This window comes from Perca flavescens, chromosome 14 (assembly GCF_004354835.1).
Source record: "Perca flavescens isolate YP-PL-M2 chromosome 14, PFLA_1.0, whole genome shotgun sequence".
NCBI classification, from domain to species: Eukaryota; Metazoa; Chordata; class Actinopteri; order Perciformes; family Percidae; genus Perca; species Perca flavescens.
Window position 1 is genome coordinate 12,882,465 of NC_041344.1, and position 26,834 is coordinate 12,909,298.

General features: G+C 42.2%; 1 protein-coding gene across 1 annotated transcript in view; it reads left to right on the plus strand.

Moving 5' to 3' along the window:
* Positions 1-26,834, plus strand: part of ext1b (exostosin glycosyltransferase 1b) — a 126,853-nt gene that overhangs the window by 85,473 nt on the left and 14,546 nt on the right. Inside the window, exons 2-8 of the mRNA XM_028596851.1 lie at positions 3,967-4,060; positions 7,745-7,770; positions 8,527-8,602; positions 10,834-10,953; positions 16,562-16,694; positions 19,843-19,961; positions 25,876-25,971. Of these exons, the coding sequence (XP_028452652.1) occupies positions 3,967-4,060; positions 7,745-7,770; positions 8,527-8,602; positions 10,834-10,953; positions 16,562-16,694; positions 19,843-19,961; positions 25,876-25,971 (664 nt within the window). The remainder of the gene's footprint in view (positions 1-3,966; positions 4,061-7,744; positions 7,771-8,526; positions 8,603-10,833; positions 10,954-16,561; positions 16,695-19,842; positions 19,962-25,875; positions 25,972-26,834) is intronic.

Below are 26,834 nucleotides of genomic sequence, written 5' to 3' on the forward strand. Positions count from 1 at the left end.
ACATTCAAAAAATGTATATAAATATACACGCACACAATCACAATCACAGCCTGCAGGCTTGCAGCTCGGCTGTGGTTTCCCCCAGCCAGCTCAAGTTCACAAGGACAAAACATGGAGAGAGCCGTTGTAGACCGAACAGAAAAGGGAGGAGAAGAAGAGGTGGAGAAAGATAGTGAGAGCAAGCTGTGGCCTCTGAACCCAGCGTAAAGTGCAAACCAGCAGGAGGTTCAAGGGGAGGAAGAGGAGTGAGGAGAGGAGCGGGGAGGATAAGAGGTGGAAGTGGGTTTACACAGCAGGGGACGTCATCATGTAGGCCTCCTGCTGCAACCTCCTTGCCTCTTTCAAATCTCGAAACCACTAACGCTCCCTCTTTAAAAGACAATCATCTCTTTAAGGCAAAATCCGAGTCGTGATAAGGTTAAGATGCACAGCAGGTGAATCACGTGGCAAGGTGGTGCTTGCGCGTTTTCAGGAGACACCAAGCCAAATTGTGACCTGTGAAACCAGCGATTAGCTTGAGAGACTTGGAAGAAATTGCATTGGTTATAAAAAAAAAAATTTAAATAAAAAAAAAAACTGAGAAGAGAAGTTTAGAAGTTTGTCTCATGACAGATTAGGTTAAATAGAAGGAAGGAAGGAGACAGAAGATCTGACACAGAAGCGCTTTGGTTAGAAAAAACGTTTTACACGACTGTTGCATGTTAAATGCACACATTGATATTCACTGCCATCAGATGCCGTCCTGTTATGTGGGCTGTTACACACACACACACACACACACACACACACACACACACACACACACACACACACACACACACACACACACCATCCAGGCAGACAGCTGGTGTGGAAATATGGGCTAAGATAGCTTCTTCGTCTCCATCGGCAGGTGACGGAACGTCAATGTGAGGGCGTGCAGCTGTCGCTTGTTCACGCCGCATGTGTGTCTGCGTGCCTATCGGTATGTGCGTGTGCTCGGTAACTGTGTTATGTGCCGCACAGATCGTTATGCATGTAGGTGTGAATGAGGGTGGGATTTTATCACAGGCTGTCATGTCTCCCACACTTCATTAGAGCATGGCTATAGAAGACACAAGTCAGCATCTCGCCAGCAACATCAGCAATCACCATTGTGTGTGTGTGTGTGTGTGTGTGTGTGTGTGTGTGTGTGTGTGTGTGTGTGTGTGTGTGTGAATATGGACCAAGCTGAAAAATGCTGGAAGCCTAGCACTACGTACACACACACACACACACACACACATGCACAGAAGGTAGCATCAGCAATCACTGTCACACTTCTGTATGCTACATCCACAGCATTGTTAATACAGCAGAATATGTGTAAATGTAGTTTGTGTGTGTGTGTGTGTGTGTGTGTGTGTGTGTGTGTGTGTGTGTGTGTGTGTGTGTGTGTGTGTCTGTGTGTGTGTCTCCTGTCACCTTCACCTTGTGTAGAATATGGCTAAATGAGAAATGATTTTCTGCCTAACCAGTCTCTAACCCCTAACCTGAACAATCCTTAGGGCTCATTATTTCCATTTCATTCATTTTTCGCACATAAATCATTACCTTTATTATTGTTTATTTATTTATTTATATTCATTGCTGCAAGAAGATATAGTTTACTCCACCCTAAAATATGTGGGGGAAAACCGCCTAAACAGATCTGTTCCCTTTTTTGAAAATCAAGGTATTTATAGTAGTGAAAATGTATATAAAATAATTAGACTTAACAAAACAGAAACCCTTTGATGCCTAGTTCTGCACTGTTAACTGGCATGTTAGCTTTTCGGTGGCATTTTTTAGCTCTGTGTGTCTGTATGAGCGAGATAGAGAGAAATAATCCACACAGGGAGACATTGCTGTTGGAAAAAGCAAGACGGAGAGCAGGAAAGGGAGAAGAAATAAAGATGGAAGAGTACAGGAGAACCAAAATAAATTGAGAGAAACGGTGAAATTAGGGCATTCACTGACTTGGTAAAAGTTTTGTGCGCTAGATGAGAAAGTCCATCCATCCATCTTCGTCCGCTTATCCGATCCAGAGGGGACCCCAAACTTCCCTTTCCCGAGCAACATTAACCAGCTCCGACTATATTCCCAAGGTTGGAGACCCTCCACCTAGTCCTGGGTCTTCCCGACCGTGCCTGGAACACCTCCCTGGGAGGCTCCTTACCAGATTCAACTGGCTCCTTTCGAGAACACATGACAAACCCTGTCCTGAGGAAACCCATTTCGCCGCTTGCACCCTGGATCTCGTTCTTTTCGGTCATGACCCAGCCTTCATGACCATAGGTGACAAAACATAGTAGATCGAGAGCTTTGCCTTCTGGCTCAGCTCTCTTTTCGTCACAGACGATAAATTGAATGCAATACCGATATTCTCCGACCAATCTCCCGCTCCATTGTCCCTCACTAACAAAACCCCAAGGTCTTGAACTCCTTCACTTGGGGTACACTCATTCCCTACCTGGACACATTCCACACACAGAACCATGGCCTCCGACACTGATCCTCATCCCAACACACAACCGATCCAGTGAGTGCTGAAGGTCACACCATCAGGACCACATCATCTGCAAAGAGCACACAAACAGGATTGGTGACACACCCTGGCACACCCTCACCTGAAACACCGACACACACTCTCACTTTGGTCATACAGAGATTGGATGGCCCTGGTAGAGACCCCTCACCCCATACTCCCGTGGCACCTCCCACAGTATCTCCCGGGGGACCCGGTCATACTTCTCCAAATCCACAAAACACATGTAGACCGGTTGGGCATACTCCCAGGCTCCCTCCAGGATCCTTGCTGAAGAGCTGGTCCGTTGTTCCATTGTTCCTCCTCAACCCGAGGTTCGACTATCGGCCGATGAGAAAGTAAATACTATATTAAAGACATACCTGGCACCTTTGCTTTTATTCAGCAGAACACACAAACTGTCAAAACACATAGAAAAGCAGAATGCACACAAACAGACTGATGCACAGATACACAATTTATCTATATCCGTCTTTCTGTACACACACACACACACACACACACACACACACACACACACACACACACACACACACACACACACACACACACACACACACAGCCAGCTGTGTGGTGGAAGCAGGTGTCACTCTCAGCTCATTACCCCTGGCCGGGTTGATCACCCTGTTTGGAGAGCAATAAGACACACCTCACTGGAGAGATAGAGGGATGACGGTGCAGGAGGAGGAGAAAGAGGAGCTGGAAAGGAGGAAGAGAGCATCAGCCTCTTGCTTTAAGAGATAGAGGGATTGTGAAAAGTAGTGAGTAAAGAAGAGGGGGTGTGCAAAGGGGCATATTGTTTGTGAGATAGGAAGTTTTGGCCATCGTTTCTATCGGTAATAATAACATTGAGCTCACAAAGGTTGGGGAATGTGGCCACATCATTACAAAGAAGTCAGACATTGTAGTCAATGGGACAGGTCGCAAACCCCAGTTTACCCAAACATAGTTGAATTCCCCAATAGTTTATTTTAAACATCCATCACTTTACAGACCATATTTCTGTTTCAGATTTGACCCGCCATACTTGCTGTAGTTGTTACAGCCTCTGTACAGTCTGATTGTCTGACAGGTCGTGTTTCTTGCCCCATCAGGCTTCCTTCTACGACCCAAGTTGTGCTTGTAATAAACCGGTATATTGTGCTTTGAATTATGACCATCAGACACAGTGCAGTTTCACAGCAACCATAGCTGAAACTGACATGTAGTTCCCAAGTCGTGTTTAGCATGACATTTTCTTCAACCATGATATACTGTCTAATTATATAGCTCATTACAACAAGTAACAGTGATGCATGTACTGTATGTATCCCTCTAATTACACGCATTTTTTTAAGCATGTTGCCGTAAATAACATGTCATTGTTTATGTCAGTAAACTCATCGTGTGTGTGTGTGTGTGTGTGTGTCGTGTCTCTGCAGGTACGACTACAAGGAGATGCTTCACAACTCCACCTTCTGTTTGGTGCCCCGCGGCAGACGACTGGGCTCCTTTCGCTTCCTTGAGGCGCTGCAGGTAAACAAGCAACACACACATAAACACACACCCCATTATGAGAAAGCACTGCACATGCTGCAAATTCATGTCCACCAGCGATGTTACCAGGAAGAAAAAGAATCCCATCCCACACTCAAACCTCCCACTTAGCATGTGTTCTAATGGTGCTACCTCCAGCATTAAAGGATCACCAAATCATTGCCACCTTAATTCTCAGGCTAATAGTGTGATTAATGTTAAACAAATAAGACTTTCACTGACAACATGTGCTGCGTCTTCCTGCCTCTAAACTGTTTTTTTATATTATAAGATTTTGTGAATGAATTTTGCAGATAAACTTTCAAATTGTTGCCTGAAGATTGTAAACAGTGAAATGTATATAATAGAGATGTATTTAAAAACTCTTGATTCAGTTTGTAGTTTAACAATGGTTGATGCTAGATTGGATGGTCCGGAGGGACATGTGAAGGCATGGCCCACCTCTGGTTGGTCATTGGTTAGGCATGAGGAGTGAGATTGGTAAAGGTTAGGGTAAGAATATCAGGGAAAACCAATTAAAGGCAAAGAAGGGCCATAATTGCCAACCTTCCTTGTTTTCCCGGGAGACTCTAGTTTTTCATTGCCCTCTTCTGGTTTTCTCCCAGGGTCCCAATTATCCCTTATTATTTTTCCAGATTTATGACAAATGTTCCCACCTTTTTCCTTTTCGTAATCACAACCTGGCACTGTACAGTGTGTATAAGCCCTATGGGCTAGATTTACTAACACTAGCGCAGTTTGCGCTGCGTCTGTTTATGCGAGTTTGGTAATAGCGCACGCTATGCTTCCACATTTTGCGTAGTATTTATCAACCCTGACACCCATCAGGCAATCAGCGTCTTTCTCCGCCCACTATACCGTAAATTGCGCTGTAGCGAAGCGGTACTTGTGCTATGATACGGCTGAGTGCAGACTGCGATATTCCCACTGCTGATACTATGACTGTTTGAAATGATCCTGCTGCCAATATTTGTAATGTAGCGAGGAGTTTAACAACTGCTGGAATGGAATGTGAACGCTGAGTGGGTGATTCAATGTCATCTTTGATTTCTTCCAGTAAATCTAATATTGCATGGCTGCTTGATCTGTAACGCTAAATGATGTTGTGTTCACTGACAAAGTGTGATTCTTGTGTTACAAATATTTTCAGCCTCGCCTATGTCTTTGTCTTGCTCAAATTACTGTTGCCATTTCACCAGCGGCATAAAGGTCTACGAGGAAACTCGATTGCGGCTGGTTCAGACCTGCTTTTAAGAGGCGGAGCATTTCCCCCGCAGAATAGAGACGCGCTCTTACTGACAGTCTTTGTAAATACCACGGAATATATAATTAGGCGCACTTTGCGCTTATCCTCCCACCTTTTTGGGTGGAACTCCCACTTTCCCCACGACCCTCCCACGAACGCATATTGAAAGCGCAACTTGTCTCTTCTTGCTCATGTGGCAGACAATCTGCGCTTTTACCCAAGTGCGCCCTGTTTGTAAATCGCCCGCATCGGTTACGTCCGTCTTTGCGACCAAATAGCGCCTGGAAACAGGCGCAAACGGCTTGATAAATCTAGCCCTATGACTCTAAAAGGCTACGGTTTCCTCCTTGTTGGTTCTTCCCTCTTTCTCTTTACTGGTTTGTTGCACTCTGCTGTCGCAGTGATGTAGGAATATTTAAATGGTTTACAAAGATAGAATTGTGAGGTTTTTGCGCTTTTAAGTATAATAGTTTGTCAAGGTTAAGTGTAGATTAAGTTAAAATTGCTACACGTAATATGCCGTAAGACCTCACCACACTGTATGACCATAGTAACCTTGTGAGGTAAATTCTTCCCATCTAGTCATTTTCTAATACTGGATCTGAATTTACCTCCTCTTCACTCAAACCTCTTGAAATCTACACACTTCACATCTCTTTTTTTCTCCCCGTTCATCCATTTCTATAACTGCACTGCACTCTTTCGCATTACTACTGCACTGTCCTTTACCTCTCCTTACCGTCTACAGAGTGCACCCTAATCTCACTATCCACTGCCACACACACACACACACACACACACACACACACACACACACACACACTAGCATATACTGTATGCCCTCTCCTGTCCTTTCTCCATTTGTCTGACTCACTCCATCTATCGACTCGCACCGTCTACAGTAAGACGGAGGGAGAGTATTTACAGGCATTGGTTTTTGCATGAGCTAAAAGAGGTCAAGTGTGTGTGTGTGTGTGTGTGTGTGTGTGTGTGTGTGTGTGTGTGTGTGTGTGTGTGTGTGTGTGTGTGTGCGCGTGCGCGTGTGTGTGCGTGTGCGTCCGTCCGTGGTTTAGCTGACACCTTTATGACCTGTGAGTGACAGGGCCGTCATTACATCAAACTCCAGCCACAAACACGCAAACACACATACTTACTCACACACACACACACACACACACACACACACACACACACACACACCAGCTGTTCAGTCTACCTCTCCTCTCATCCCTCCATCCCTGTACCACTCCTTTGCCAAAGGTCACATTCAGCTTCACTACCTCCTTCTTTTTGTCTTTTTTTATCTATTTATCCACTTTCTTCTGCCTTTTGATATTTTTTATTTCTCCTTTCTTCCTCTCATTGTCATTCCTCCTGCTCGCCTCCTTTGAGTAATTAACTTTTCAGCCCCTGAAGTTACCATTTTAATATTGATGTGTCAAGAAGTGTAGCTGTATAAAAAAAGAAGGCCATACACCGAGTGAGGGTTCTCACTAAATCAAAACAATTCAAGTTGACAAAATGTGGTTTGTTTCTTTGATTTTCAGGGTCATACGTGATTCAGATTTTACTATTAAGCACATAATTAAGAAATTATTTTTGCGCATGCAATGGTTACAGCAGAGTGAATAAATGTTTTCTGGTTTATATAAATCCAGAATGTTAGACTCTTTGTGATCTGCTCTCCAACAAATGTTTTTTTTCACATCCATATCAGTCATCGTTGTACTGAATTCTTCACTATCTGTGACTATATGCTGCCTGCCGGCCTGCCTGCCTGCTTATCTAGATTGTATGTTCAAGCTTATTTCTGTTTATCTGATTGCCAGGCTGTGTTGCATTAATAAGCTCATGTTTGATCTCAAACTTTGTATCTATGATCAAAGCAATATGTATGCACTTTTAGGTTACATTTGAGCTCATATTTGTGCACTAAGTCTGAATTCTGTTAATTAAAGCTGCACTTATTTATTTTATATGACCAGTGGGTCATATGACTATGTGTATAGTGAAAGGGTTCAAAGTAATAAACCTACAGAGCAACAGACGCTGCAGTTCCCCTCACCTCTACTGAGCGTTTTAGCAACTTAAAGCTAATTATTTGGGTTTTAAAGCATGCAGCGTTAATGTTTTGTTTTACTCCCACTGCTCTCATCAATCATTTCCAGCAGCAGGCAGCTGTTTTCAGGGTAAAAGCCACTGCACTACCTGTTCAGCACCAAAAAGCAGACACACAAAGTTAGCAAAAAGGCTGGTGAACATAGTAAAGTATTTAGCAGCTAAACAGCCAGATAATTCCAAAAACAAAACTAAAATGAGAATGAATACTGGACTTACACTCATCAGGTGGCCTAAAACATGACTCCAAATGAATGATAATGTTGCTCTGTGTCTGTTGGATGTGTGATGTTTGCTAGAACATTCACAATATCAACTTTATAAGGTGATAATGTGTCAATGTTGTGCTTTTTCTGCCGACCCCAAGTGCCCCAAAATACATTAATATAGCTTTTCAGTGCATACTGCAATTCTGCCATTTCCATTAATAGTGACATTTCTGTTTAGACATTTGTCAAGTTGCAATCCAAAAGGTGTTACTTGTATAATTATGGCTAATACTTGTGATTAAACCTGTAGAGTGACAAATTTGAAGCAGCTGCTTTTCCCTCTCAGTTGTTAAAGTTCAGCCCTTTTATGTGATTTCTACTCTGAAACCTCATCTAGTCTGCAGCTGATAAAGTTGGCATCTGTTGAGACATTAATGGGCTTTCTGCTGCGTGTATCATTGTTGTGACTGCTACAAATCTCACTACTGATTTTATGAACTGTATGATATATACACATTGCACCAAAGAGGCCTGAAAGTCATAGAAAATCCATTCTCTGCCATATGGGGAATTTAGGCCTGAACAGAAAGGGGTCAATTATAATACAGTGCAGCTTTTATATGAAAAGAGATGCATAGTGTAGCTTTAATAATCCGGATCAATATGTAGCAAAGCAGTCATGATTTAGCTGTAGCTCTGATTGTGTTTGTAAAGGATCATGTCCAAACGTGTGTGTGTGTGTGTGTGTGTGTGTGTGTGTGTGTGTGTGTGTGTGTGTGTGTGTGTGTGTGTGTGTGTGTGTGTGTGTGTGTGTGTGTGTGTGTGGCTGTGTGTGTGTGTGTGTGTGTGTGCTGAGTGTGGTGTGTTGGGAGCTGCCTTTCTCCTTTCTCCGAGATCATTGACTGGAACACAGCCGCAGTGATCGGCGACGAGAGGCTCCTGCTGCAGGTAACTGCCCGCAGACAACACTCACACATAAAAAAAACTATACCAGACAGAGAACCAGCAGCTGCCCCACACCTGAAAACAATTTTTTTTTTCTGACTGTCGATATCCTGAGCATACATTCTTCACTTATATTCCCCAAAATCCTGTCATGTTTTGTTTTTTTTGTGGAGTGGTTGACAACTAAGCAAAATGCAAGCAGCATACCATGTCCTTGACTGTTTGAAAATGCCACTAGAAGCCTCACATTGTTATATGAGAGGGCAAATAAATAGACTGAGCAAATGGATTTGTCTGGAATTGCTTGAACTTCATGGAGGGAAAGTAATTATATGCCCATTAAATCTTAATTTGAATGAAGTGTGTAATAATAGTGTTTGACATTGAGTGTTATAACTCTGTGTAGCACCAGTGTGTCTAAGCCATCCTGGATCTCTCTGTGGATTTATGTATTTTACAGCAATATGATGGGCTGTATGCATACAACATACAGTACATATATTGATGTATGTTTTCCACTAAATGTGGGATACTTGTACTGTACAGTCAAAGTTATTACTCTAAATCTAAACCAGGAAAAAAAAAAATACTGCACATACAGTGTATTGACTTCTTCAATAAAAATGTTGGCAGGATATGGCAGTATTTACTAAAGAGTGAATAAAAAGTTGTTTATTTGTAATTATCCCCTCCTTTACTATGACGAATAAACCACATACGGATTAAACTACACAGCTCTTTGAATAAAATTAAAAAAGCATTCACCAAACACTGCTGCAGCATTTTAGCTTTTCTTCCCTAATACTGTTTGATCACTGATAGTTGCTGCTGCCATTATTTTTGTAAATTCCTTGTGTTGTGTACTTCATTCCCTCAAATATATGTCTGTAAACACTATTTTATTTCTCTGGGACTTTACCTTTTCAAATAGCATAATTTGCTCCCTATACTAAGGAATTTGGTGGACTTGGCAAACAAAACTGCTACCAGAGCTGTAGACCTTCAAGGAAAAGTTTGACATTTTGGTATCACGCTTCTGGAAGAGAGTTACATAAGAAGATTGATACCACTCTAATATCTTAGATGGTTAGCTTAGCAACAAGACTGAAAACAGGGAGAAACCTAGCCTGGTTGACACCAGACAAATCTCAAATTTTCCGGAAGTTCATCAGGGTTTACCATTGACATAAAAGGGGTTTAGCCAGGCTAGGAGAAACCGCAGGCCTGGCTCTGTCCAGAGGTAACTAAATCTGCCTACTAGCACATCTAAAGCTCCCTACTTAAAGGTGCAGTAGGTAAGACTTAAAAACTAACTTTCTGTCATATTTGCTGAAACTGACCCTATGTTCCAGTAGAACTACATGAAGCAGGTAAATAAAAAAATAAAATCCAGTTCCTCTGGCACCACCTACAGCCTGTAGTGCGATTTGCAAAAATCCACCGCTCCCTGTTCAGATGCACCAATCAGGGCCTGGGGGGGGTGTCTAACTGCGTGTCAATCACTGCTCATTTACACGCATTCATTCTCCCTTGTGGGGGGAGGGGCTTAGGAGACAGTTTTGGGCTTTAGCAGAAAGGGGGGAGGAACTGAGAAGTTGTCGATGTTCACATTTTTTGGCTAAGTCCTGAATCTTCACAATCCTACCTACAGCACCTTTAACACGTAATATCTTGTTTGCTTCATATATACAAAACCCAAAAAATAATGAGGACTTAACACTTCAGTTTTTATCACGTGACTCAAGTGTAGAAAATATGTCATGTGATAACAGGTGGTCTGACATGGGGCCAGAAACATGATGTGGTTAAAAGCTTGAGAAACAATATGTTTGTTTTTTGTCTTTTGACCTTGTAATATTCTGGAACAAAAGCACAAAACAAAAAGACCTCAACAGGAAACACCCCCTGAGAAAATGGTCAACATTTAAAGAACTGACTTGCAGTTTATTTATTAAAACTTGTGACTCAACTTGGATTTGCCCTCAAGGACTTCAGACTTGTCTTAAGAATTGCTTTGAGAGCACCTAAGACTTAGAAATTTAAAAATGTTTGTGGCTGTTACTCCAGAAACTTGCAATATCGGCTTCAGCCTACCGTTCACAAGGCGTCCACACCTTAATGTGCTTTATCTGTTGATGAGTGTATCTCTGGGATAAATTTTAATCTTCCTGTCGCCACAGTTTAGGGCCCAGATGAGTACTGAATGCTGACTGACTGCTATTTGTCATTTGCAGATCCCGACCACCGTGCGCTCCATCCACCAGGATAAGATCCTGTCCCTCAGACAGCAGACTCAGTTCCTCTGGGAGGCCTACTTCTCCTCTGTGGAAAAGATAGTGCTGACCACACTGGAGGTGAGGACTCAAGACACACGTGCACACAACCACTCACACTTTTGGCCTCTCTGCCGTCCTCTCTCCTACTCCTCCATCATCAATCTTTCTCTCAGAGGGCTGCAGTATCCTAGCATACTCTGCAATCTTCGCTTTATTCTCAGGCCTCTCTTTGATCTCTACAAGGTACAAGGGTAAAAGCAAAATAGAAGGGTGGATAGTGTCGTTTACAGAGAGCAAAAAAGACATTATAGCACATGTTAACATAGAATTTGTCAGAAGCTGTTTTTTGTTTTACTCAAAGTGGGCGAAACAGGGTATTGCATTTAGTCTGTCACTTCTCTGATGCTGCATATGAGCACAGCTTCTATAATAGTATTGCTGATAGATGCGAAAATTCATCATTAGATGGTATAGTTAACTTAGCCACATTTTGCTAGCTAATTTGGGGGATCCAAATCAATGACCTTAAAGTGGTATTCTGTTTTTATGAGTAAATCTGTTTTATGAGTATCAAGCACTCACCCCAGGCTGTGATCAGTTTCAGTGGATTCCAATAGTAACATATAGGTTTCAGGGAGTTTTCACAAGGTTTTTATGTGGTTTCTTAGTTCTTTAAAAGTCCATATAAACTTCTCAAACAGCCCCTGTAACATATCTTACATCACCATAGTCAATCTCTATGATTTCTGTGTTCAAAACGGTCATTTTTAGATCCAAAATATGGCTAAAGGCTGGGGTGTGGTACAATCATCCAACCATATCTAAAGGCAAAATGTGTTTATAGCCCTTCCAAATGGCCACCCTCGAAGGCAACGCAAGAAACCTGCTGCCATTGAGAGGAGCGAGATGCCATGATAGCAGAAATGGTGATAACAGTGCAAACTTTTTAAAGTGTTGCACTCGTTTGTGCACAGAGGAAGTGGCAGACGTAGTTGTGAGGAATGGAAAAAATAGGTTGACAGAAGTTCAAACCCTGCACACTTTCTCACCTCTACACACCTTGACAATCACTAAAGTGGGCATGATTATTGGATTGTTAGTTTTGAAAGGTTAGAAATAATTGTTGAACACATGCCAAATTATTGTTAATTTCCTGAAAGTTTTTTCAAACATGAATACAACATATTATTAGCAAATAAACAATGTGCCTATTTGTGAAAAAGCCCCACTGATTATAGGCTTACTGGCCTATACTGTATGTAAAGCCTGTTTTAGGGCTCTGCGGAGGCTCTTTTCGCCGTAGCCTACGTAAGTGGCCTGATGTTTATACTTGTGCGCAGGTGTGTGTGTGTGTGTGTGTGTGTGTGTGTGTGTGTGTGTGTGTGTGTGTGTGTGTGTGTGTGTGTGTGTGTGTGTGTGTGTGTGTGTGTGTGTGTGTGTGTGTGTGTGTGTGTGTGTGTGTGTGTGTGTGTGTGTGTGTGAGGGTGTGGGTGGGTGATAGAGCGAGGGAGAAGTGAGAGAGTGACGGCGATTAGCTTCGGCACGAGTACCGACTCTAGAGTCATAGTGGGAGAAACAAAGTGTCCCCCCTTTCTGACCACAGTGGGAAATCTTTAGCACGAGAAGTTAACCCTCTCCTTGATTTCCTGTTGTTTATGGAGTAGGCGAACCAGGAAAGTGAGTGAATGAGTCTGTGGGAAATGCAACGCTACCCAGCCACGGCCAAGCGATGTGTGTCGCTGCGATTTTTCGAGGGGTGCACGTCAGGCTATGGCGTAGGGTCCGACGTAGACGTAGAGGGGTCTGCGGGGGTACGCCGTCGATTCGACGCAGAAGCATTAAACAGCCTTTAGGTAGTCACTAAAATAGCCATTTACAGATACATTCAATCGTAAGGATTGAATGTATAAAATCATGTCAACAATTATTATTTTAATAGCTTAGTAATCTATGCACTAAAAAGGTATGCATAAAGGCTTTAGGCTGCCCACACGTTATTCTATTGTAAGTTTAATATGCAACTTAATTTCACAATATATGTAATAGGGGGTCCCCTCTCTCTCAGCTAAGGGGTCCTTGCCTTAAAAACGTTGAAGACCCCTGTTTTAAAGGATAGATTAATACTTTGAAAACTAATACGTGAAAACTAGTCACTGTTGGAATCCATCCAATCCATGTTGGCCACAGCTGCTGTTCTTGGTAAAGGACAAAACAAAAAGTGTTTCACGCTAAAAAGACACATTTTCGGTGGAGTATCATTTTAAGTTAAGAAGCCTCCCTCCTTCCTCTGACCTTTTTTTTGTCATGGGACTTCACTTTGTTAACAAAAATCCCATTTAGAAAAATTTGTGAATGGAAAAACTATTCATCCATTCAATCCCCCACCCTCATTATTCAGTTTAAACAAGATGTTTATAGATGCAGGGATAAGGTTCACACTGTGGTCACAAATGGCTTCTTCTTCTTTTTGCTTCCTCTGTCACCCAAAAGCATCCCATCACGCATTTGATTTCCTCTCTTACCGCGTGTCGCTAAAGCCTTGGAGCAAGATACCCCTCTATAAAGTATAACCTCCCAAATCTTACATTTGAATTTGACTTTTCTACACACGCACACAAGTGCCCACACACTTGACGCGCAATGTGTCGTGGATTCAGTATCTAGTCCGATTTTTAGCTAGCTCTACATCTCTGGTCTGTGTGTTATCTAGCCCTGTCTCACTGTGCGCTATCACACACACACACACACACACACACACACACAAACAGGCAGAGTCAGAAACACATCTCCATATGTCAAGGTGTGTCAGCCCAGGTACACATGGCACCACCCAGGCATAACCTTGCTGACATGTTGTCACTCCGCACTAAGGAGCAAGGTGACACGGCAAAAGCTTGTGACTCAGTGTGTCTGAGAGTGTGTGTTTATGTTGAATACAGCAAAGGGCTAAACACTTAATCTGACTGACTGACTGTACTGTAAAAAAAAAAAAAAAGGGTGAGGAGAGTGGTGGGAAAAAAGGGTGAAGAGGAGAAGGGGTGACATATGTAAATGGCGTTGCCGTGGCAGCCCCTGAGATAACGAGCGACATGGTTTATTCATCGTGTCGGGCCTGCCCCTCCCTCCTCACTGCAGATCTGTGTTGATACACACACACGTTCAAAACATGCACACCCAGCAATATTTTGACAGATTGAATCTTCTCGCAAACATTCACAAAATCACTTGCCTTTTACTCCAAACACAGGTGCGTGTGTTTGCAGAGATGGCAAGCGAGCAGTAAATATGTGTTCAACCTTTCATGCGGTGTTTCCTGTCAGGAAACTGTCGCGTTTCGACCAATCACAAGCTCAATATAGCTGAATCTGTGCTTCTGGTACACCTATTAAACTCACCTATTAAAGCCAAACTCACAGTGTGCTCCCAGAGAAACGGGATTTATCTATCATGCTCTAATTGGTTGATTGTGGCTGTTCCGAGGTGAGATTGAGTCGTCCATCATGTCCCGACTGAGGGCTGCCGACGGGGGAGGAGCTGCAGCCAAGCGAGCAAAATTGCCCCTCATAAGGTGTAGGGGCTCGGGGTTTTTAAGGTGGCAGCCAGTGTTTTTATAGAGAAGTTAACTGATTTCGAAGTTAATCTGTTCGGGTCAGGCAAATGGTTATTGATTGCCCTCAGGGACAAAGCTGGGGAAAGCAAAAAAGTGATGTTTTTTCTCTCTCTCTCTTCACATCCCGCTTCCCTGTGATTAATTTTTATGTTTCTTTGTCAATATTATTACAGTAAGCCCCCTCCAGCTATATTATTAACTTTTTACAATTCAAAAGCTATCAGCTGCTCAGCCATCGCCCACCAGACTCTCTTCACCTCTTTCTATACATCTATCCTTTTGAGTTTGCCAAGCCAGCAGCCGTCACCTCCCAATTCAGTCGTGGCCATAAAACACAGCCACAAACCTGTGTCTGTTTTACTGCAGCAATTTAGTATGGCTCAAGGGCACAGCAGCAATATCTCTTTCCTCTGCCTGTTCAGCAGAGGCCGGCGGGGGGCTGCAGCTGAGGAAAATAGTGGCCGTTGTCCCATCTGACCATTTGACTGACTGCTCTATTTGGGCACCTAAAGGATCAGGGCAGGCCTGACTGACTGGTGTTTAAATACAGCTTATGACTTAGTCTGTGTTTGGCTCTTTTTTCTCTCTCCGATGGCCTCTGTCTGTGTAAAGGACTGGCACAGATGCCTTTGACTTGCTGATCAGTTTGGTTTGTCTGCGAGGGAAAGATTACACAATAACATAGATTTCTTTCAGCTCAGCTTTGTGCCACAGTGATTCACTCTTGACATGACCAATAGTTGCTATTGAGGTGATACCAAGGAAACAGCCATCTTTCTAACTTCCATCTAATGCCCGCAGACTCACTTTTATGACAGTTTTCCACCTGCTCTAATACACTGACTGGCCTTTGAATAACCATTCTGAATTGAAATGGGGTTATTGGATGTTGGAACATTAGCTGTGTTGATATTCATTCACATTTTATGACTATCTGCTTCTTGGCGTTTTTGTGTGAAAACTAATTTCGCATTGTGAAATGTGTTATAGGTGTGATTACAAGGCTCATTGATCAAATCCTTAATATTTCACCCACCATAATCTGAAAGGCAAACATTTGTTCCTTTATCAACACAAATATTTCAGATTTTTATAAGTCCTCTGAGATCTGAGTGAAATGTTATTTAAAGGTAGTTTTTGTGTTTGTTTTAACTAGCTGAAAAGGAAGCCTCACAAAAAGCAGGGTGGCCTGAAGAATACGGAGACCCTGCTGTAATTAAAATGACATGAGTTTGATCCTGGTGTTAGTGTGCCCCTTAATTTCTTTGTGGCTGTCAAAGCAACACAGATCTTCATCAGATCAGATATTCCTTTCAAGTCCCCATTAAAACACTTACAAGTTAGATCTTCTTTCATCCACCGTTTGTCACCATCAGCATAATCTGTAACTTCTCTTTCTTCAACTGTTTATTATTGAATATTGTAGATGTCTTGGTAGATTGGTTGTGTTATGAAACTTGTAGGAGCCAGTGTTTTTGGGACTAAAAGTCAGCCTCTACTGCTTTGATTTTGGCTATTCAGTTTCCTCTTGCATGTCCCTCACCTTTATGGAAGGACATTGAAGCATCATTTTTAGTTAGTCAATCAAGCCAAGTTTAATTTATGTAGTCCAAAATCCAAAATTTGTCCCAAAATGTAACAACATATGAAAAACTCTATCCTTAGATCCTTGGTTCAGAAAAGGCAAAACTCCATACAAATAAACTTATAACAGAAACAAATCAGAAACTTCCGCAACAGAAGAGAGATCGCTCTTTAATGACAGACAACAATAGGTGCCATATGTACAGAATAGACAGAAGTAGCAGTAGTAGAATTACGAAGAAACAAAGAATTGAATGAATTAGTCCACTTTCATATTTCCCATAATTAGTTGTCCATTCTGTCATGTTATCCTATTTATAATTTAGCAAAAAGACAATCATTTGAAGTTAACAAGTTCACCTGGAGGAAAAAAAACATTTTCAGTTGAAAAACTGTTTAAAATGGCCTCGATACTAAATGTAAATTAAAGATAAGGTTTTGAAGGAGTTTATTTGTAGTTTAATGTGGGTTTCATGCTCTTTCCATTTGCAGATCATCCAGGACCGCGTGTTTGAGCACGGCTCCAGGAGCAGCCTGATGTGGAACAGTCACCCTGGGGGACTTTTCGCCTTGCCGCAGTACTCAGGATACCTGGGAGACTTCCCCTTCTATTACGCCACACTGGGTCAGTAACACAGACAAACACAGAAGCAGAGATCCATCATAAACCGTAAAAGTGCTGTTACATTACGCTTCTACACACCTGTGTAGCAATGAACTGATCCATAAAGGTTGGTCAGAAAAGTTTCTTCTCAATCCGTCACTCCAGCACCAAATATTTAGTCATCATTTTTGCACCAGAATATCACTAGATTTTGGTCCAGCTGTGGATTTGGAGCTTTTGAAATATGGCCTCCACCCCTGATATACTGCCCTCCTCCAGTGGTGTGTGTGTGGCAGCAAGTGGAGTGGAGGAATGGGCCCTTGACGGATGTTTGTATTAGCCGTGCTGACACACCAGCCCGTCCATCATTGGGTTTTGAGTCAGCATTGCTACTGGTGCTACCGCTGTTGCGAGGCCAATTCCTTCTGCCATGGTTCAGCAGCGCCGAGTTTTCCCCCGCCACATATCTGTGACCCGGGAGCCTCTGCATCCCTCACTCCTTCACTCCATCATCATCCAGAACTGCCACAAACATCCACACACACACTCTTACATGCAGAGACGCCGATAGTACAAGGGAACAAATTCAGTTGATGGAGCACCCGGAGTGGAGGGCTGATATTAAAATGGATGGGCACGGTGACAGGCGTGGATTACAACCCCGGAAAGTTTATTTGTTTGTCAAAGATGAAGTAATTAAACACGGATGGGTTTTTAGGAGACAAGGTGGCTTGGTATTAACATGAATACTAGAGAATAATACAAAAAAAGTATACAGTATATTTGACTATTATTTTGTTACATTATTAATATTTTGTGATAAAGGCACGTTTAAGTAAAGATATTAGACAGTTGAACAATAAAACTTTATAATCAAAAATACCAATAACAGTAAATCCAAGACACCAGTCAACATAATGGTAATTTAAACTATATAACTGTAAATTAAAACATAAAACAAAACTGCCAAGACATATATTGATACACTCTTCATGGCCAAAAGTATGTGGACCCCAGCAGAACATTATACCCAATACATAATGTTTGTTTGGACATATTATATCAAAACCATGGGCATTAATATGCTGCTATACTAACCTTAACCCTTACCCTAACCCTGGTGCCTTCCATGCAGCGCTGCCTGGAAGACGACGTTGGGGGCTTAAAACACTAAACACCCTATAACAGCCTCCACTCTTTCCAAGCTTTCCACAAGATTTTATTGTAACCTTTCTCCTGGGATTTGCTCCCATTAAGCCAAACGAGTGTTAGTCGGCCCTTTGTGTTGCCATAAACGTTTAGCTGGTGAGATGTGTAATACGCTGATACAGGATGTGATAAAAGCCTCTGAGAATGCTGCTAAAGACAGAAAACTGCATGCATCCAAAATTTAAAATAAACTGCATGCAGTGTTGGGTGTACAGTAACATAACTACTTTTTTTCGGGTAAAAAGTAGTGTAAGTACTACCGAAAATGTGGTAATGAAACGTAGTTCCTTTTTCAATTCGGCGCATCGTTACTTTTCCCAGGGACAGATTTGACAGCGACACTGCCTTCTCACAAGCTCCACACGGTATGCGACAGAGGCTGGTAGCAGAGTAATCATGGCAAGCGAGAAGCTAACTTTTGAGAGTGTTTTAAACTTTGTGGCTTTTTGCTGGACGGCGCTCTTAGCCAGGCAGACACAAAGCTGACAACCTCACAGATGGATGTGGTGGAGATGGGCTCATACATAGGCTACACGCAGCGGTCTGCTGTGGACTTGTGTCGGTTGCACGGACCATTGTGGCTGCGCGACCATTACAAGTCGATACAGACATTACATACACCATGCAGTTGCTGAATCTGTCTTCATTTCAGCTCAACAAAGGTCAGTTTAAAAGATTTTCATCAGATTTTGAGAGACTCTAGTCAGGCTCATTCCGCTCGCCATTTCCGGGTGAGTCCCGACTGACCTGTCTCCGACTGAGCATGTCAGGTCGGCCAAAATAGAAAACCTACAGCCCCTCAGACTGATGACGGCGCGGGACACACTGAACAGACTCAAGTCACTGACCTCGCCAGACTGTCCAACGGCCGATTATTGGCTTGGTGTGTCTCGGGCTTAACTAACACCGTGTAACACAGATGACCTGCTGATGTGCATTCAACCCGCGCTGGTCTCGTTCATAATCAATCAGCCATCACTCTGTGAGTAGAGAATCCAGTCTGCAGTGTAGTTCAGACACTTCACCGATAAACCATAAGTTGGCTTTATGGTCAAAGATAGTTTTTGCATAATTAACTTCAGTCTCTGCCAGAGATAACGTAAAAGTAACGAGTAACGTAAAAAGTTACTTTCCATAGGGGGTAACTATGTAAAGTAACGGATTACTTTTTTTTAAAGAAGTAACGAGCAAACACTACTTTTTTAAAAGTAACTTCCCCAACACTGGCTGCATGGCAGTAATTCTGCTCCAGGGTTTGTTCAATGTTTCATGGAAGTCTGTTTATGAGCTTGTTACAAGTTTAAAGACTCTGCAAACTCTTAACTTTTTCATTTCAAATCACAAGGATGGTTTACCAAGTTTTAAGACTGCATATATTCCTCATTATGAAAGTTGCTTAGTGGTGGAAAGGAGACGTCATGCTTTGTTGGTTTGGGTTAGATTAGATATAAATTAGGAAAAGTTGAACGTGAATCTGTCCTGCTCAATATCTTATTTCCTGCTCATTTTCAGCCTCGATTACTCTATTCCTACATCAAGTCAGACTGAATTTAAAGTCACATCATCACTTACTGTAGTTGTCTGTTCATTGGATGCCAGACACAGCTGAAGAGTTTCCAAAATTAAATATTCAGTGATCAAGAGATATGGATTTTTCAAAACACATTAGCGTTTCTAAATATTTTTAGACAGGTTTGAAAACATACATCCCTCACAATTATATCATCTATATTTTTGAACTGCTGCCAGACTCGTTTCAAGTAGCATCTTTAAACATCTCTCTTAAAATAGATATGAGGTGTTTGTAAATGAGAGGCTTCAGTTCTCGCCCGGCTTTATTCTCTGAAGAGCCTGAAATTACATTGATTGCTGACAGTCGGCTCGCCGTGTTCGAGCCAGCATTGTTTTCTGGTTTTGTTAAACTGCATTGATGAGTGACCATCCTTCTGTTGTGTTTCAGGTATAAAACCGTACCCCAAGTTCACAGCGGTCATCCATGCCGTCTCGCCTCTGGTGTCTCAGTCCCAGCCCATACTCAAGCTCCTGGTAGCTGTGGCCAAGTCCCAGTACTGTGCACAGGTAAAGGAGTTATTTGTGTGTGTGTGTGTGTGTGTGTGTGTGTGTGTGTGTGTGTGTGTGTGTGTGTGTGTGTGTGTGCGTGTGCGTGTGCGTGTGTGTGTGTTCACTGCAGTATCCCCAGAATCCTCCACCAATCTCTTCTGACTCCTTAAATTGCATCACATTATGCAACTCATACTTCTGCTTTGCGATCGCATTTTCCAACCAGAGCAACAACAGCGCTCATCCTCCATCCCTGTGTGTGTTAACTCCAGTGGATTGAATTAGAGCAGCAATTTGTAGCAGTGCTACATCTGTCTCCATGGCAGCGAAACCCCCTTCAGCACAGCTGGAGATGGCATGTATTGATTCCCCTGCTTGCTCCTTACCAGCACGGGAAATGAAATGGAATTTGCTCCCCGGTGGCTGGTTTTTGTGTGTATGAGTGTGTGTGTGTGTGTGTGTGTGTGTGTGTGTGTGTGTGTGTGTGTGTGTGTGTGTGTGTGTGTGTGTGTGTGTGTGTGTGTGTGTGTGTGTGTGTGTGTGTGTGTGTGTGTGTGTGTGTGTGTGTGTGTGTGTGTGTGTGTGTGTGTGTGTGTGTGTGTCTCTTTGTTTGTTTACTTGGCCAGCAGAGTGTATGAGTAAGCGAGTTTGTATTTTGTGTAGGAGGTATGTGTTTCCGTATAAGTGCCGTGCATGAATGTGCAGGTCTGTGATTGTGTGTTGTACAGCAGGGTGAGTTATGTGTATGAGTATAATTGTTTGGGCATTGGAATATACAATATGAATGTGTGTTTGCGTAGGCGGGATGCTTGTACATGTGTGTATTTCTTGCCTGCGTGTATTTTGTGTCTGTGGTTGTCCATGTGAATATCAGTGTGCATACCGTCCATGTTAGCGGTTAAGACTCTCTTTATATCCCTGTGAATACAGCTGGTTATTATTTGAAATATTTTAATAGTAGTGCCGATACGAAACATTGCTTCTAGTCTTGATACCAAAACAATAATTGATTCAATACTTTATTTTTAGGAATATAAACATACCATTTTAAAAAGGTTTTTTCAGTTGACATAAAAAGCCAAATTCCTCAAATGTTAAAGGCATACTGGATCCTACACTTCCCATAATGCAACTCAGCAGAATCTTTTTATTAGACCTTTGCTGTCTGATAAATTCACTTGCAGCCCCCACTAGGGATGGGGATCGTTAATCAGGGCTCGAGCGCCGAGAGCGGCAAAGGCCCTATTGGAACTGAAGGAATTATTATTATTATTATTATTATTATTTTCCCGGCAAATGAATTGGCTTTTTGAGGGGCTTAACATATTCAAAGACTCACCAAAATTGGCGGTCGCACCAAGTCTGGTGAAAATGTACGTATTTTAAGGGTTTCCAGACGACAAATATTTAATCTTAACAGAACTAGGGGTGCAACCGATCACGGTTTTGAGTGTTCTGTTGCACCCCTAGTTCTTTCTTTGTGCTGATTTCGGATCAGCAAAAAAAAGATTAAAAAAAGATTTATTTAAAATGCAACAATAACTTTTAATAATAACTTCTTTCACCAGTAAATTGCTGTTAAACGACAAAATAGATGAGAAAAGGATATTTTACAATAATTTTGAATGCACCACAAGGTTTAGTCACGTCTGTGTTGTTTTTCCGACAACAGCAGTTGCCATAGTGCTAGTTTGTAGGCCTGGCAAACTCGATTCCTTTTAAGGATTCAGGTTCTTCTGAGTCACTCACTAAACTGATCCAGGTTGTGCGAGTCACTTGAGTCAGTATTGCTAAATCACCAAGGAAACTCAGTCCTACTTGCCACCTCATGCAGCTGCTCACAGGAGAGCCATTTAGTCACGGGAAAGAAAGCATTTTGAGCCAGACGGTTTATTTATTGACTTAACTTAGTGTAGCCTAAGCAATATATAGGCTTTCAATGTAGACATAGAAATCGATCGACCTAATTTCGATATGCTACACCTATACACCAAACCTATAACCTATAAGCATGTTATTTCAGAAGTGAAAGAATGGCTTTTGTTGTGGATTTGCTTTCCACCCTGACTCAAGGAGGAGAGACTTCACTCGCTCCTCATGATCACGTTATGGCTCCGTAGCAGACGTTTTTGTAAAAATAGGCTAACAATTGTGTCATAACCACGCGACTTACTGTCGCATAGTAGTTTAAGTTTGAGTGAAATACAGTCACACTTTTACATTGTTCTGCTGTCAGCATTTAACCTTGTTTAATCCAGCTGGTAGCTAACAGTAAACTAACATCAACTTTACCTGCTGCCAAGTGTAACATTAGTGTTAACTAGCGTGACGCCTGTTTCGGAGCATCAGAGAGCATTTAAGTAGCACCGAAATCTGTGTTGCTATTCCGTCCAGTAGATACCGGTCGTTTTGGCACCGGTGCCGTATTAGCACTGGATTTTAACATGCGCCGTTCACGTGAACAGAAAATGGCCTTGACTGTATCTTTTCATGACAACCCTCCATAGAGATGTATCAGCCTACTTTAAGTAACAGCGACAGTAAAAATGATTTCACACTATTATTATAGTTAAAATTTGCAATTGATCCGCGGTTCACGTGCATTCCGAGTGTTGATCAACGGATCAACCAAGGTCCGTTGCACCACTAAACAGAACTATTATTGCTTTTATTGCAAAAACTGTGAGTCTGTGACTGTTGATTTCTTCTGTCTCTGTCGCTGTTTTTGTTTTAAGGAGCTTAATAAGAGACCAACAGAGCGGTGCTCTTGGCAGCCAGTCCGACTACGTTTTGAAGGATTTGTGGTGGGGAGGCTAGTCTTTACCTATGGTCTTCACGCACACACTGTGCTCAGAAATCATTTTTACCGGTTGCCGCACGTATCTGTTTTTAGACATAACGTTATATGATCCACTAGTCTTGATAGCATTATTGATAAACTCGGATCTTATTGATTTTCAGGTTTTGAGAAATTTGGAACCGGGTCCTAATAGAACCGGGTCTCGAGTCCCATCCCTAGTCCCCACATCCGTCACTCCAGCACCAAATATTTCGTCACAACTTTTGCACAAGAAAATACCTTGACGTTGCCTTAATTCAGTGCAGTTAAAAACAATGATATTGATCTTGACAGTTTATTCTTGACAATACAATCTCCACTAAAGATCCACTTACTTTGAGAGATTTGTTTTAACTGCTGTTTCAAGGCCAAGAATTAACCGTCGAGCTTTTTATCCAACATGGACGAGAACATCTACATGACAACTGAGCAAACTTCATATGCTGATGAAGACCTGATACTGTTGAAAAATGTAGTTCAGTTTTTTTTATTCACATTTGCCTGATCAAAAAAATAGGAAGAGTGCGGATCTGAGCAAGCAATCAATTCCAACGGTTTTGTGTTACAGACCCATTGTAAGTACAGCGGTTCAGCCCTACATCAGTGTGGTGAAACCTAAGCCGCACATCCTGTTATGGGCACACTTTAAGCCAACATTTCTCAGAAACCTTCTCTCATAATAATAGCAGGTTGAATGAGTAAAGTCTGCCTTCTTTTTAGTTTTTATGGAAGTATTTCTGTGTTTGCGTTCTTCTGGCTGTGCACGCAGAGTGGAGAGCCAGGTACACAGCCGGGGTGTTTTCTTTCACTCTCAGCAGACAGAAAAAAGGAAAGAGAGAGGGGCTTCTGAGGAAAGGGATATAAATAAATGAATGGAGAGGAGAGAATGAAAGAACTCAGAGGGTGGGGGAGGCTAAATTGGACGCAAGAAAGCTTTTGAGGTGCATATTATATATAATATAAAAATATAATATATCTGCATGTGCATTTTGAGGGAAGTGTTTCTTCCACTTGTGATACAGATACACCAAGAGTTTCTTCCCCATTTTCCTCCAGTCAAACACGCACACACATGCAGGCATACATACACAGTTCCACCATCAGCAGCACCCTGAGAGGGCTGGTGGGCTAACAGAGCACCATCTGTGTTTCTAATCAAGGAATAGAGCCCCTGTAAGGGTGGAATAACACGTTTCTCAGCTGTGTGTGTGCAAAGATCCAGACTATATACCTGTTGTTATCTTATAACGACAAACACTTTCTCGCCTCTGATTCAGCCTCATTAATTATGGTTGTTTTTCTTTTTATCTGTACTGGCTTATAATTATGAGATAGTTTAGCCCATTCATCAAACAGCTGTGTGATCTTACTTTTAAAGACCCGTGACATATTTCCACACACTAACACCTTAACACAGACATCCAAATGGCTCCCAGCTTATAATTTGGCAGGTGCAGTCAGGGTGCAGAGTCCCTGAAGGGAACCGCTGCTGCGCGTGACGTAGTGAAAGTCAGAATCATGTGAAACTTTATTGATCCCTGCAGGGAAATTCTTGTGGATCGCCTCCATCAGGGACATGTGAGCACAGCGGCTACAGCTCTGCACATTGGAACTGGGATGGATTCATTTACTGACTTGTTCAAGGACATTTCAGCAGGGTAGATGTTACTATAGCTGACACACAGCAACTGAACACAACAGGATGGGATGCTGATGTGTTCCCATCACTTTCCTTATCACTAATTGGGTATTCCTTCGCCACAGGTTCAGGCAAACCAATAGGGATAGAAGTTAATATTAGTTGTGTTTGAGCTCTGCTTTGCCATTGTTTTTCTTTATGTCTCAATGTATGTAGTAATTTATCAACCTCCCCACTTAATGGGACGATTTACTGTACCAATATAGTATAGAATAAACTACAATAACATACTATTTGAGTTTTAGTATGTTCTTCCTGAAAAACATCCATTTGATTTACAATCCATCTTCAAATGGTTTCCTGTTGGTTTGAGCTGCACAGTGACTGTCTATATTAGCATATAATGTACACTTTAAAGTAGTATGTAGCATTGAACTGGGACATACTGGTTGTGCATTGTGCAGAACCAGGTCAACTAGGTCATAAAGGTCTGTTGGCTTCACTTTTGTACAGTGGGAGCGGAGAAAAGTTCTTATTATACATCCAGGTGGATACCCTTATAATACAGACCATGGATGTGTTATATCAAAGATCCTCTATACATACTAAAGATAGTGCATTTCAAGCAGTGCCAATGGTATGAAACGGTAAACACTTCCTGTCTCCTGAAGGGGCGTGGCCTCGTTTGAAAGGGTAGTGAACGTCGTATGGATGGATGAAAAGTTATATTTGTATAATTTATAATAATTTATTTCTAATATAATTCTTCAACAGCTGGATGAATCTAAAGCTTGACAGGCCTGCAGTTGCTAAGCTGTGATTGGTCAATAGCCAGTTGGGGGAGGGGTTTAGCGAACAGTAATTTTGTCTCACCAAAATTCAAGATGCATTAGAACAGGCATAGATATAAGAATGTAAAAGTGTGTAAGGTCAGACAGGAGTCATGCCATGTGTGTATATGTGTGTGTTCCTCGTCTAACATTAATGAGATCTGTCGTGGAAGTGCAGTAAATGATGGAACGTTAACTCATGTGACACATCCATGTCTTCTGACCTGCATGTCGCTGAACAGCAATTCCAAGTTATGTAAAACATGAGTCCTTTATGTAAAACATCATCTTGATGGAGTGGGAGTGTGAGATCAAATGGGCCAGAAATCGTTTTCAGCAAACTGTTGTAGTTAGAAATGAAACCTGACAATGTGACGTTATTGCTTATGGGCTGAATGGAACGAACCATTTTGCAGCCTTAATTGGAAATTTTATCACTTCAGTTGCCCTTCTAGCTCTTTAACATTCAATCATCCTTTAATAAGGTGGCATTTGCTGGCCCTAGGTCACGTAAATGTCACATGTTCGACAAGCAAGTGTTCTGCGGGTTGTTTTGGTTAGAGGAAATCAAATCGGATACAATGTAGTTATTTGGTGTAGCTGATTATGTCTTCTTTCTTTTAGATCATTGTCCTTTGGAATTGTGACAAGCCTCTCCCGGCCAAGCACCGTTGGCCTGCGACCTCAGTGCCCGTTATCGTCATCGAGGGAGAGAATAAGGTGAGCCTGAACACTTTTCCTCCAGTTACCGTAGGATGTGATCACTATCATTTCTAATACTTAGCTTTTCTTATGCATGTTCTCCGACTGTAAAGTTAATGTATCTTGGCACATTTAATTCAGTCTGAGAGTTTCTAGGAGTTAATGAGTTTTGATTTGTGCTGCACTGACTCCATTAAAGGTTATGGGAATAATATACATTGGGTGGGAAAAAGCATGGCTAACCCCCAATTTCCACAAACTGCGGAACATCTACGGATCCACTCCGGAACAGCAGCGGATTCATTAGGTTTCTATTAAAGTCAATGTGTGTATTTTCACTGACTGCGGAACGGCTGTGTTTCGACTCCGTCCCAGCTCCGGCATTCCGCAGCCCTCCGGAGCAGATACACAGAGCTTCTATTTTTGCCGGACGCCGGAGAGCTCCGCAGCAATTCAGCACAATTCAGATAAGGAAGTCGAGCACAGAAACAAAATAGAACATCCGGTTAATTTTCAAAATAAAATACACCTTGCTCATGGCAGATCATATTTCCCTGCACTACACCTTGAAAACATAGCACAGAGCTGTTTCCCCTCTACTCCTCTGGATGGTTGTTGTTGGTTTTGTGGTTCTATTCTGCGTGAATTCGCGAGATCTCGTGGGTCCTCGTGACTACAGCTGTCAGTCACGGCCGCAGCCGTTCCGCAACAAATTCGGACTTGGTGGGTATTGAATGACGGCGGAGCACGCAGCAGACACGCAGCGGAGCCGATCTGCAGCCGTACCGCACTTGGTGGAAATGAGGGGTAATGAATATTGTTAGGAAAGATGAGGCAATAATGGGTAAGTACATATGCGTCGTATCGTTCATTTATTTTGT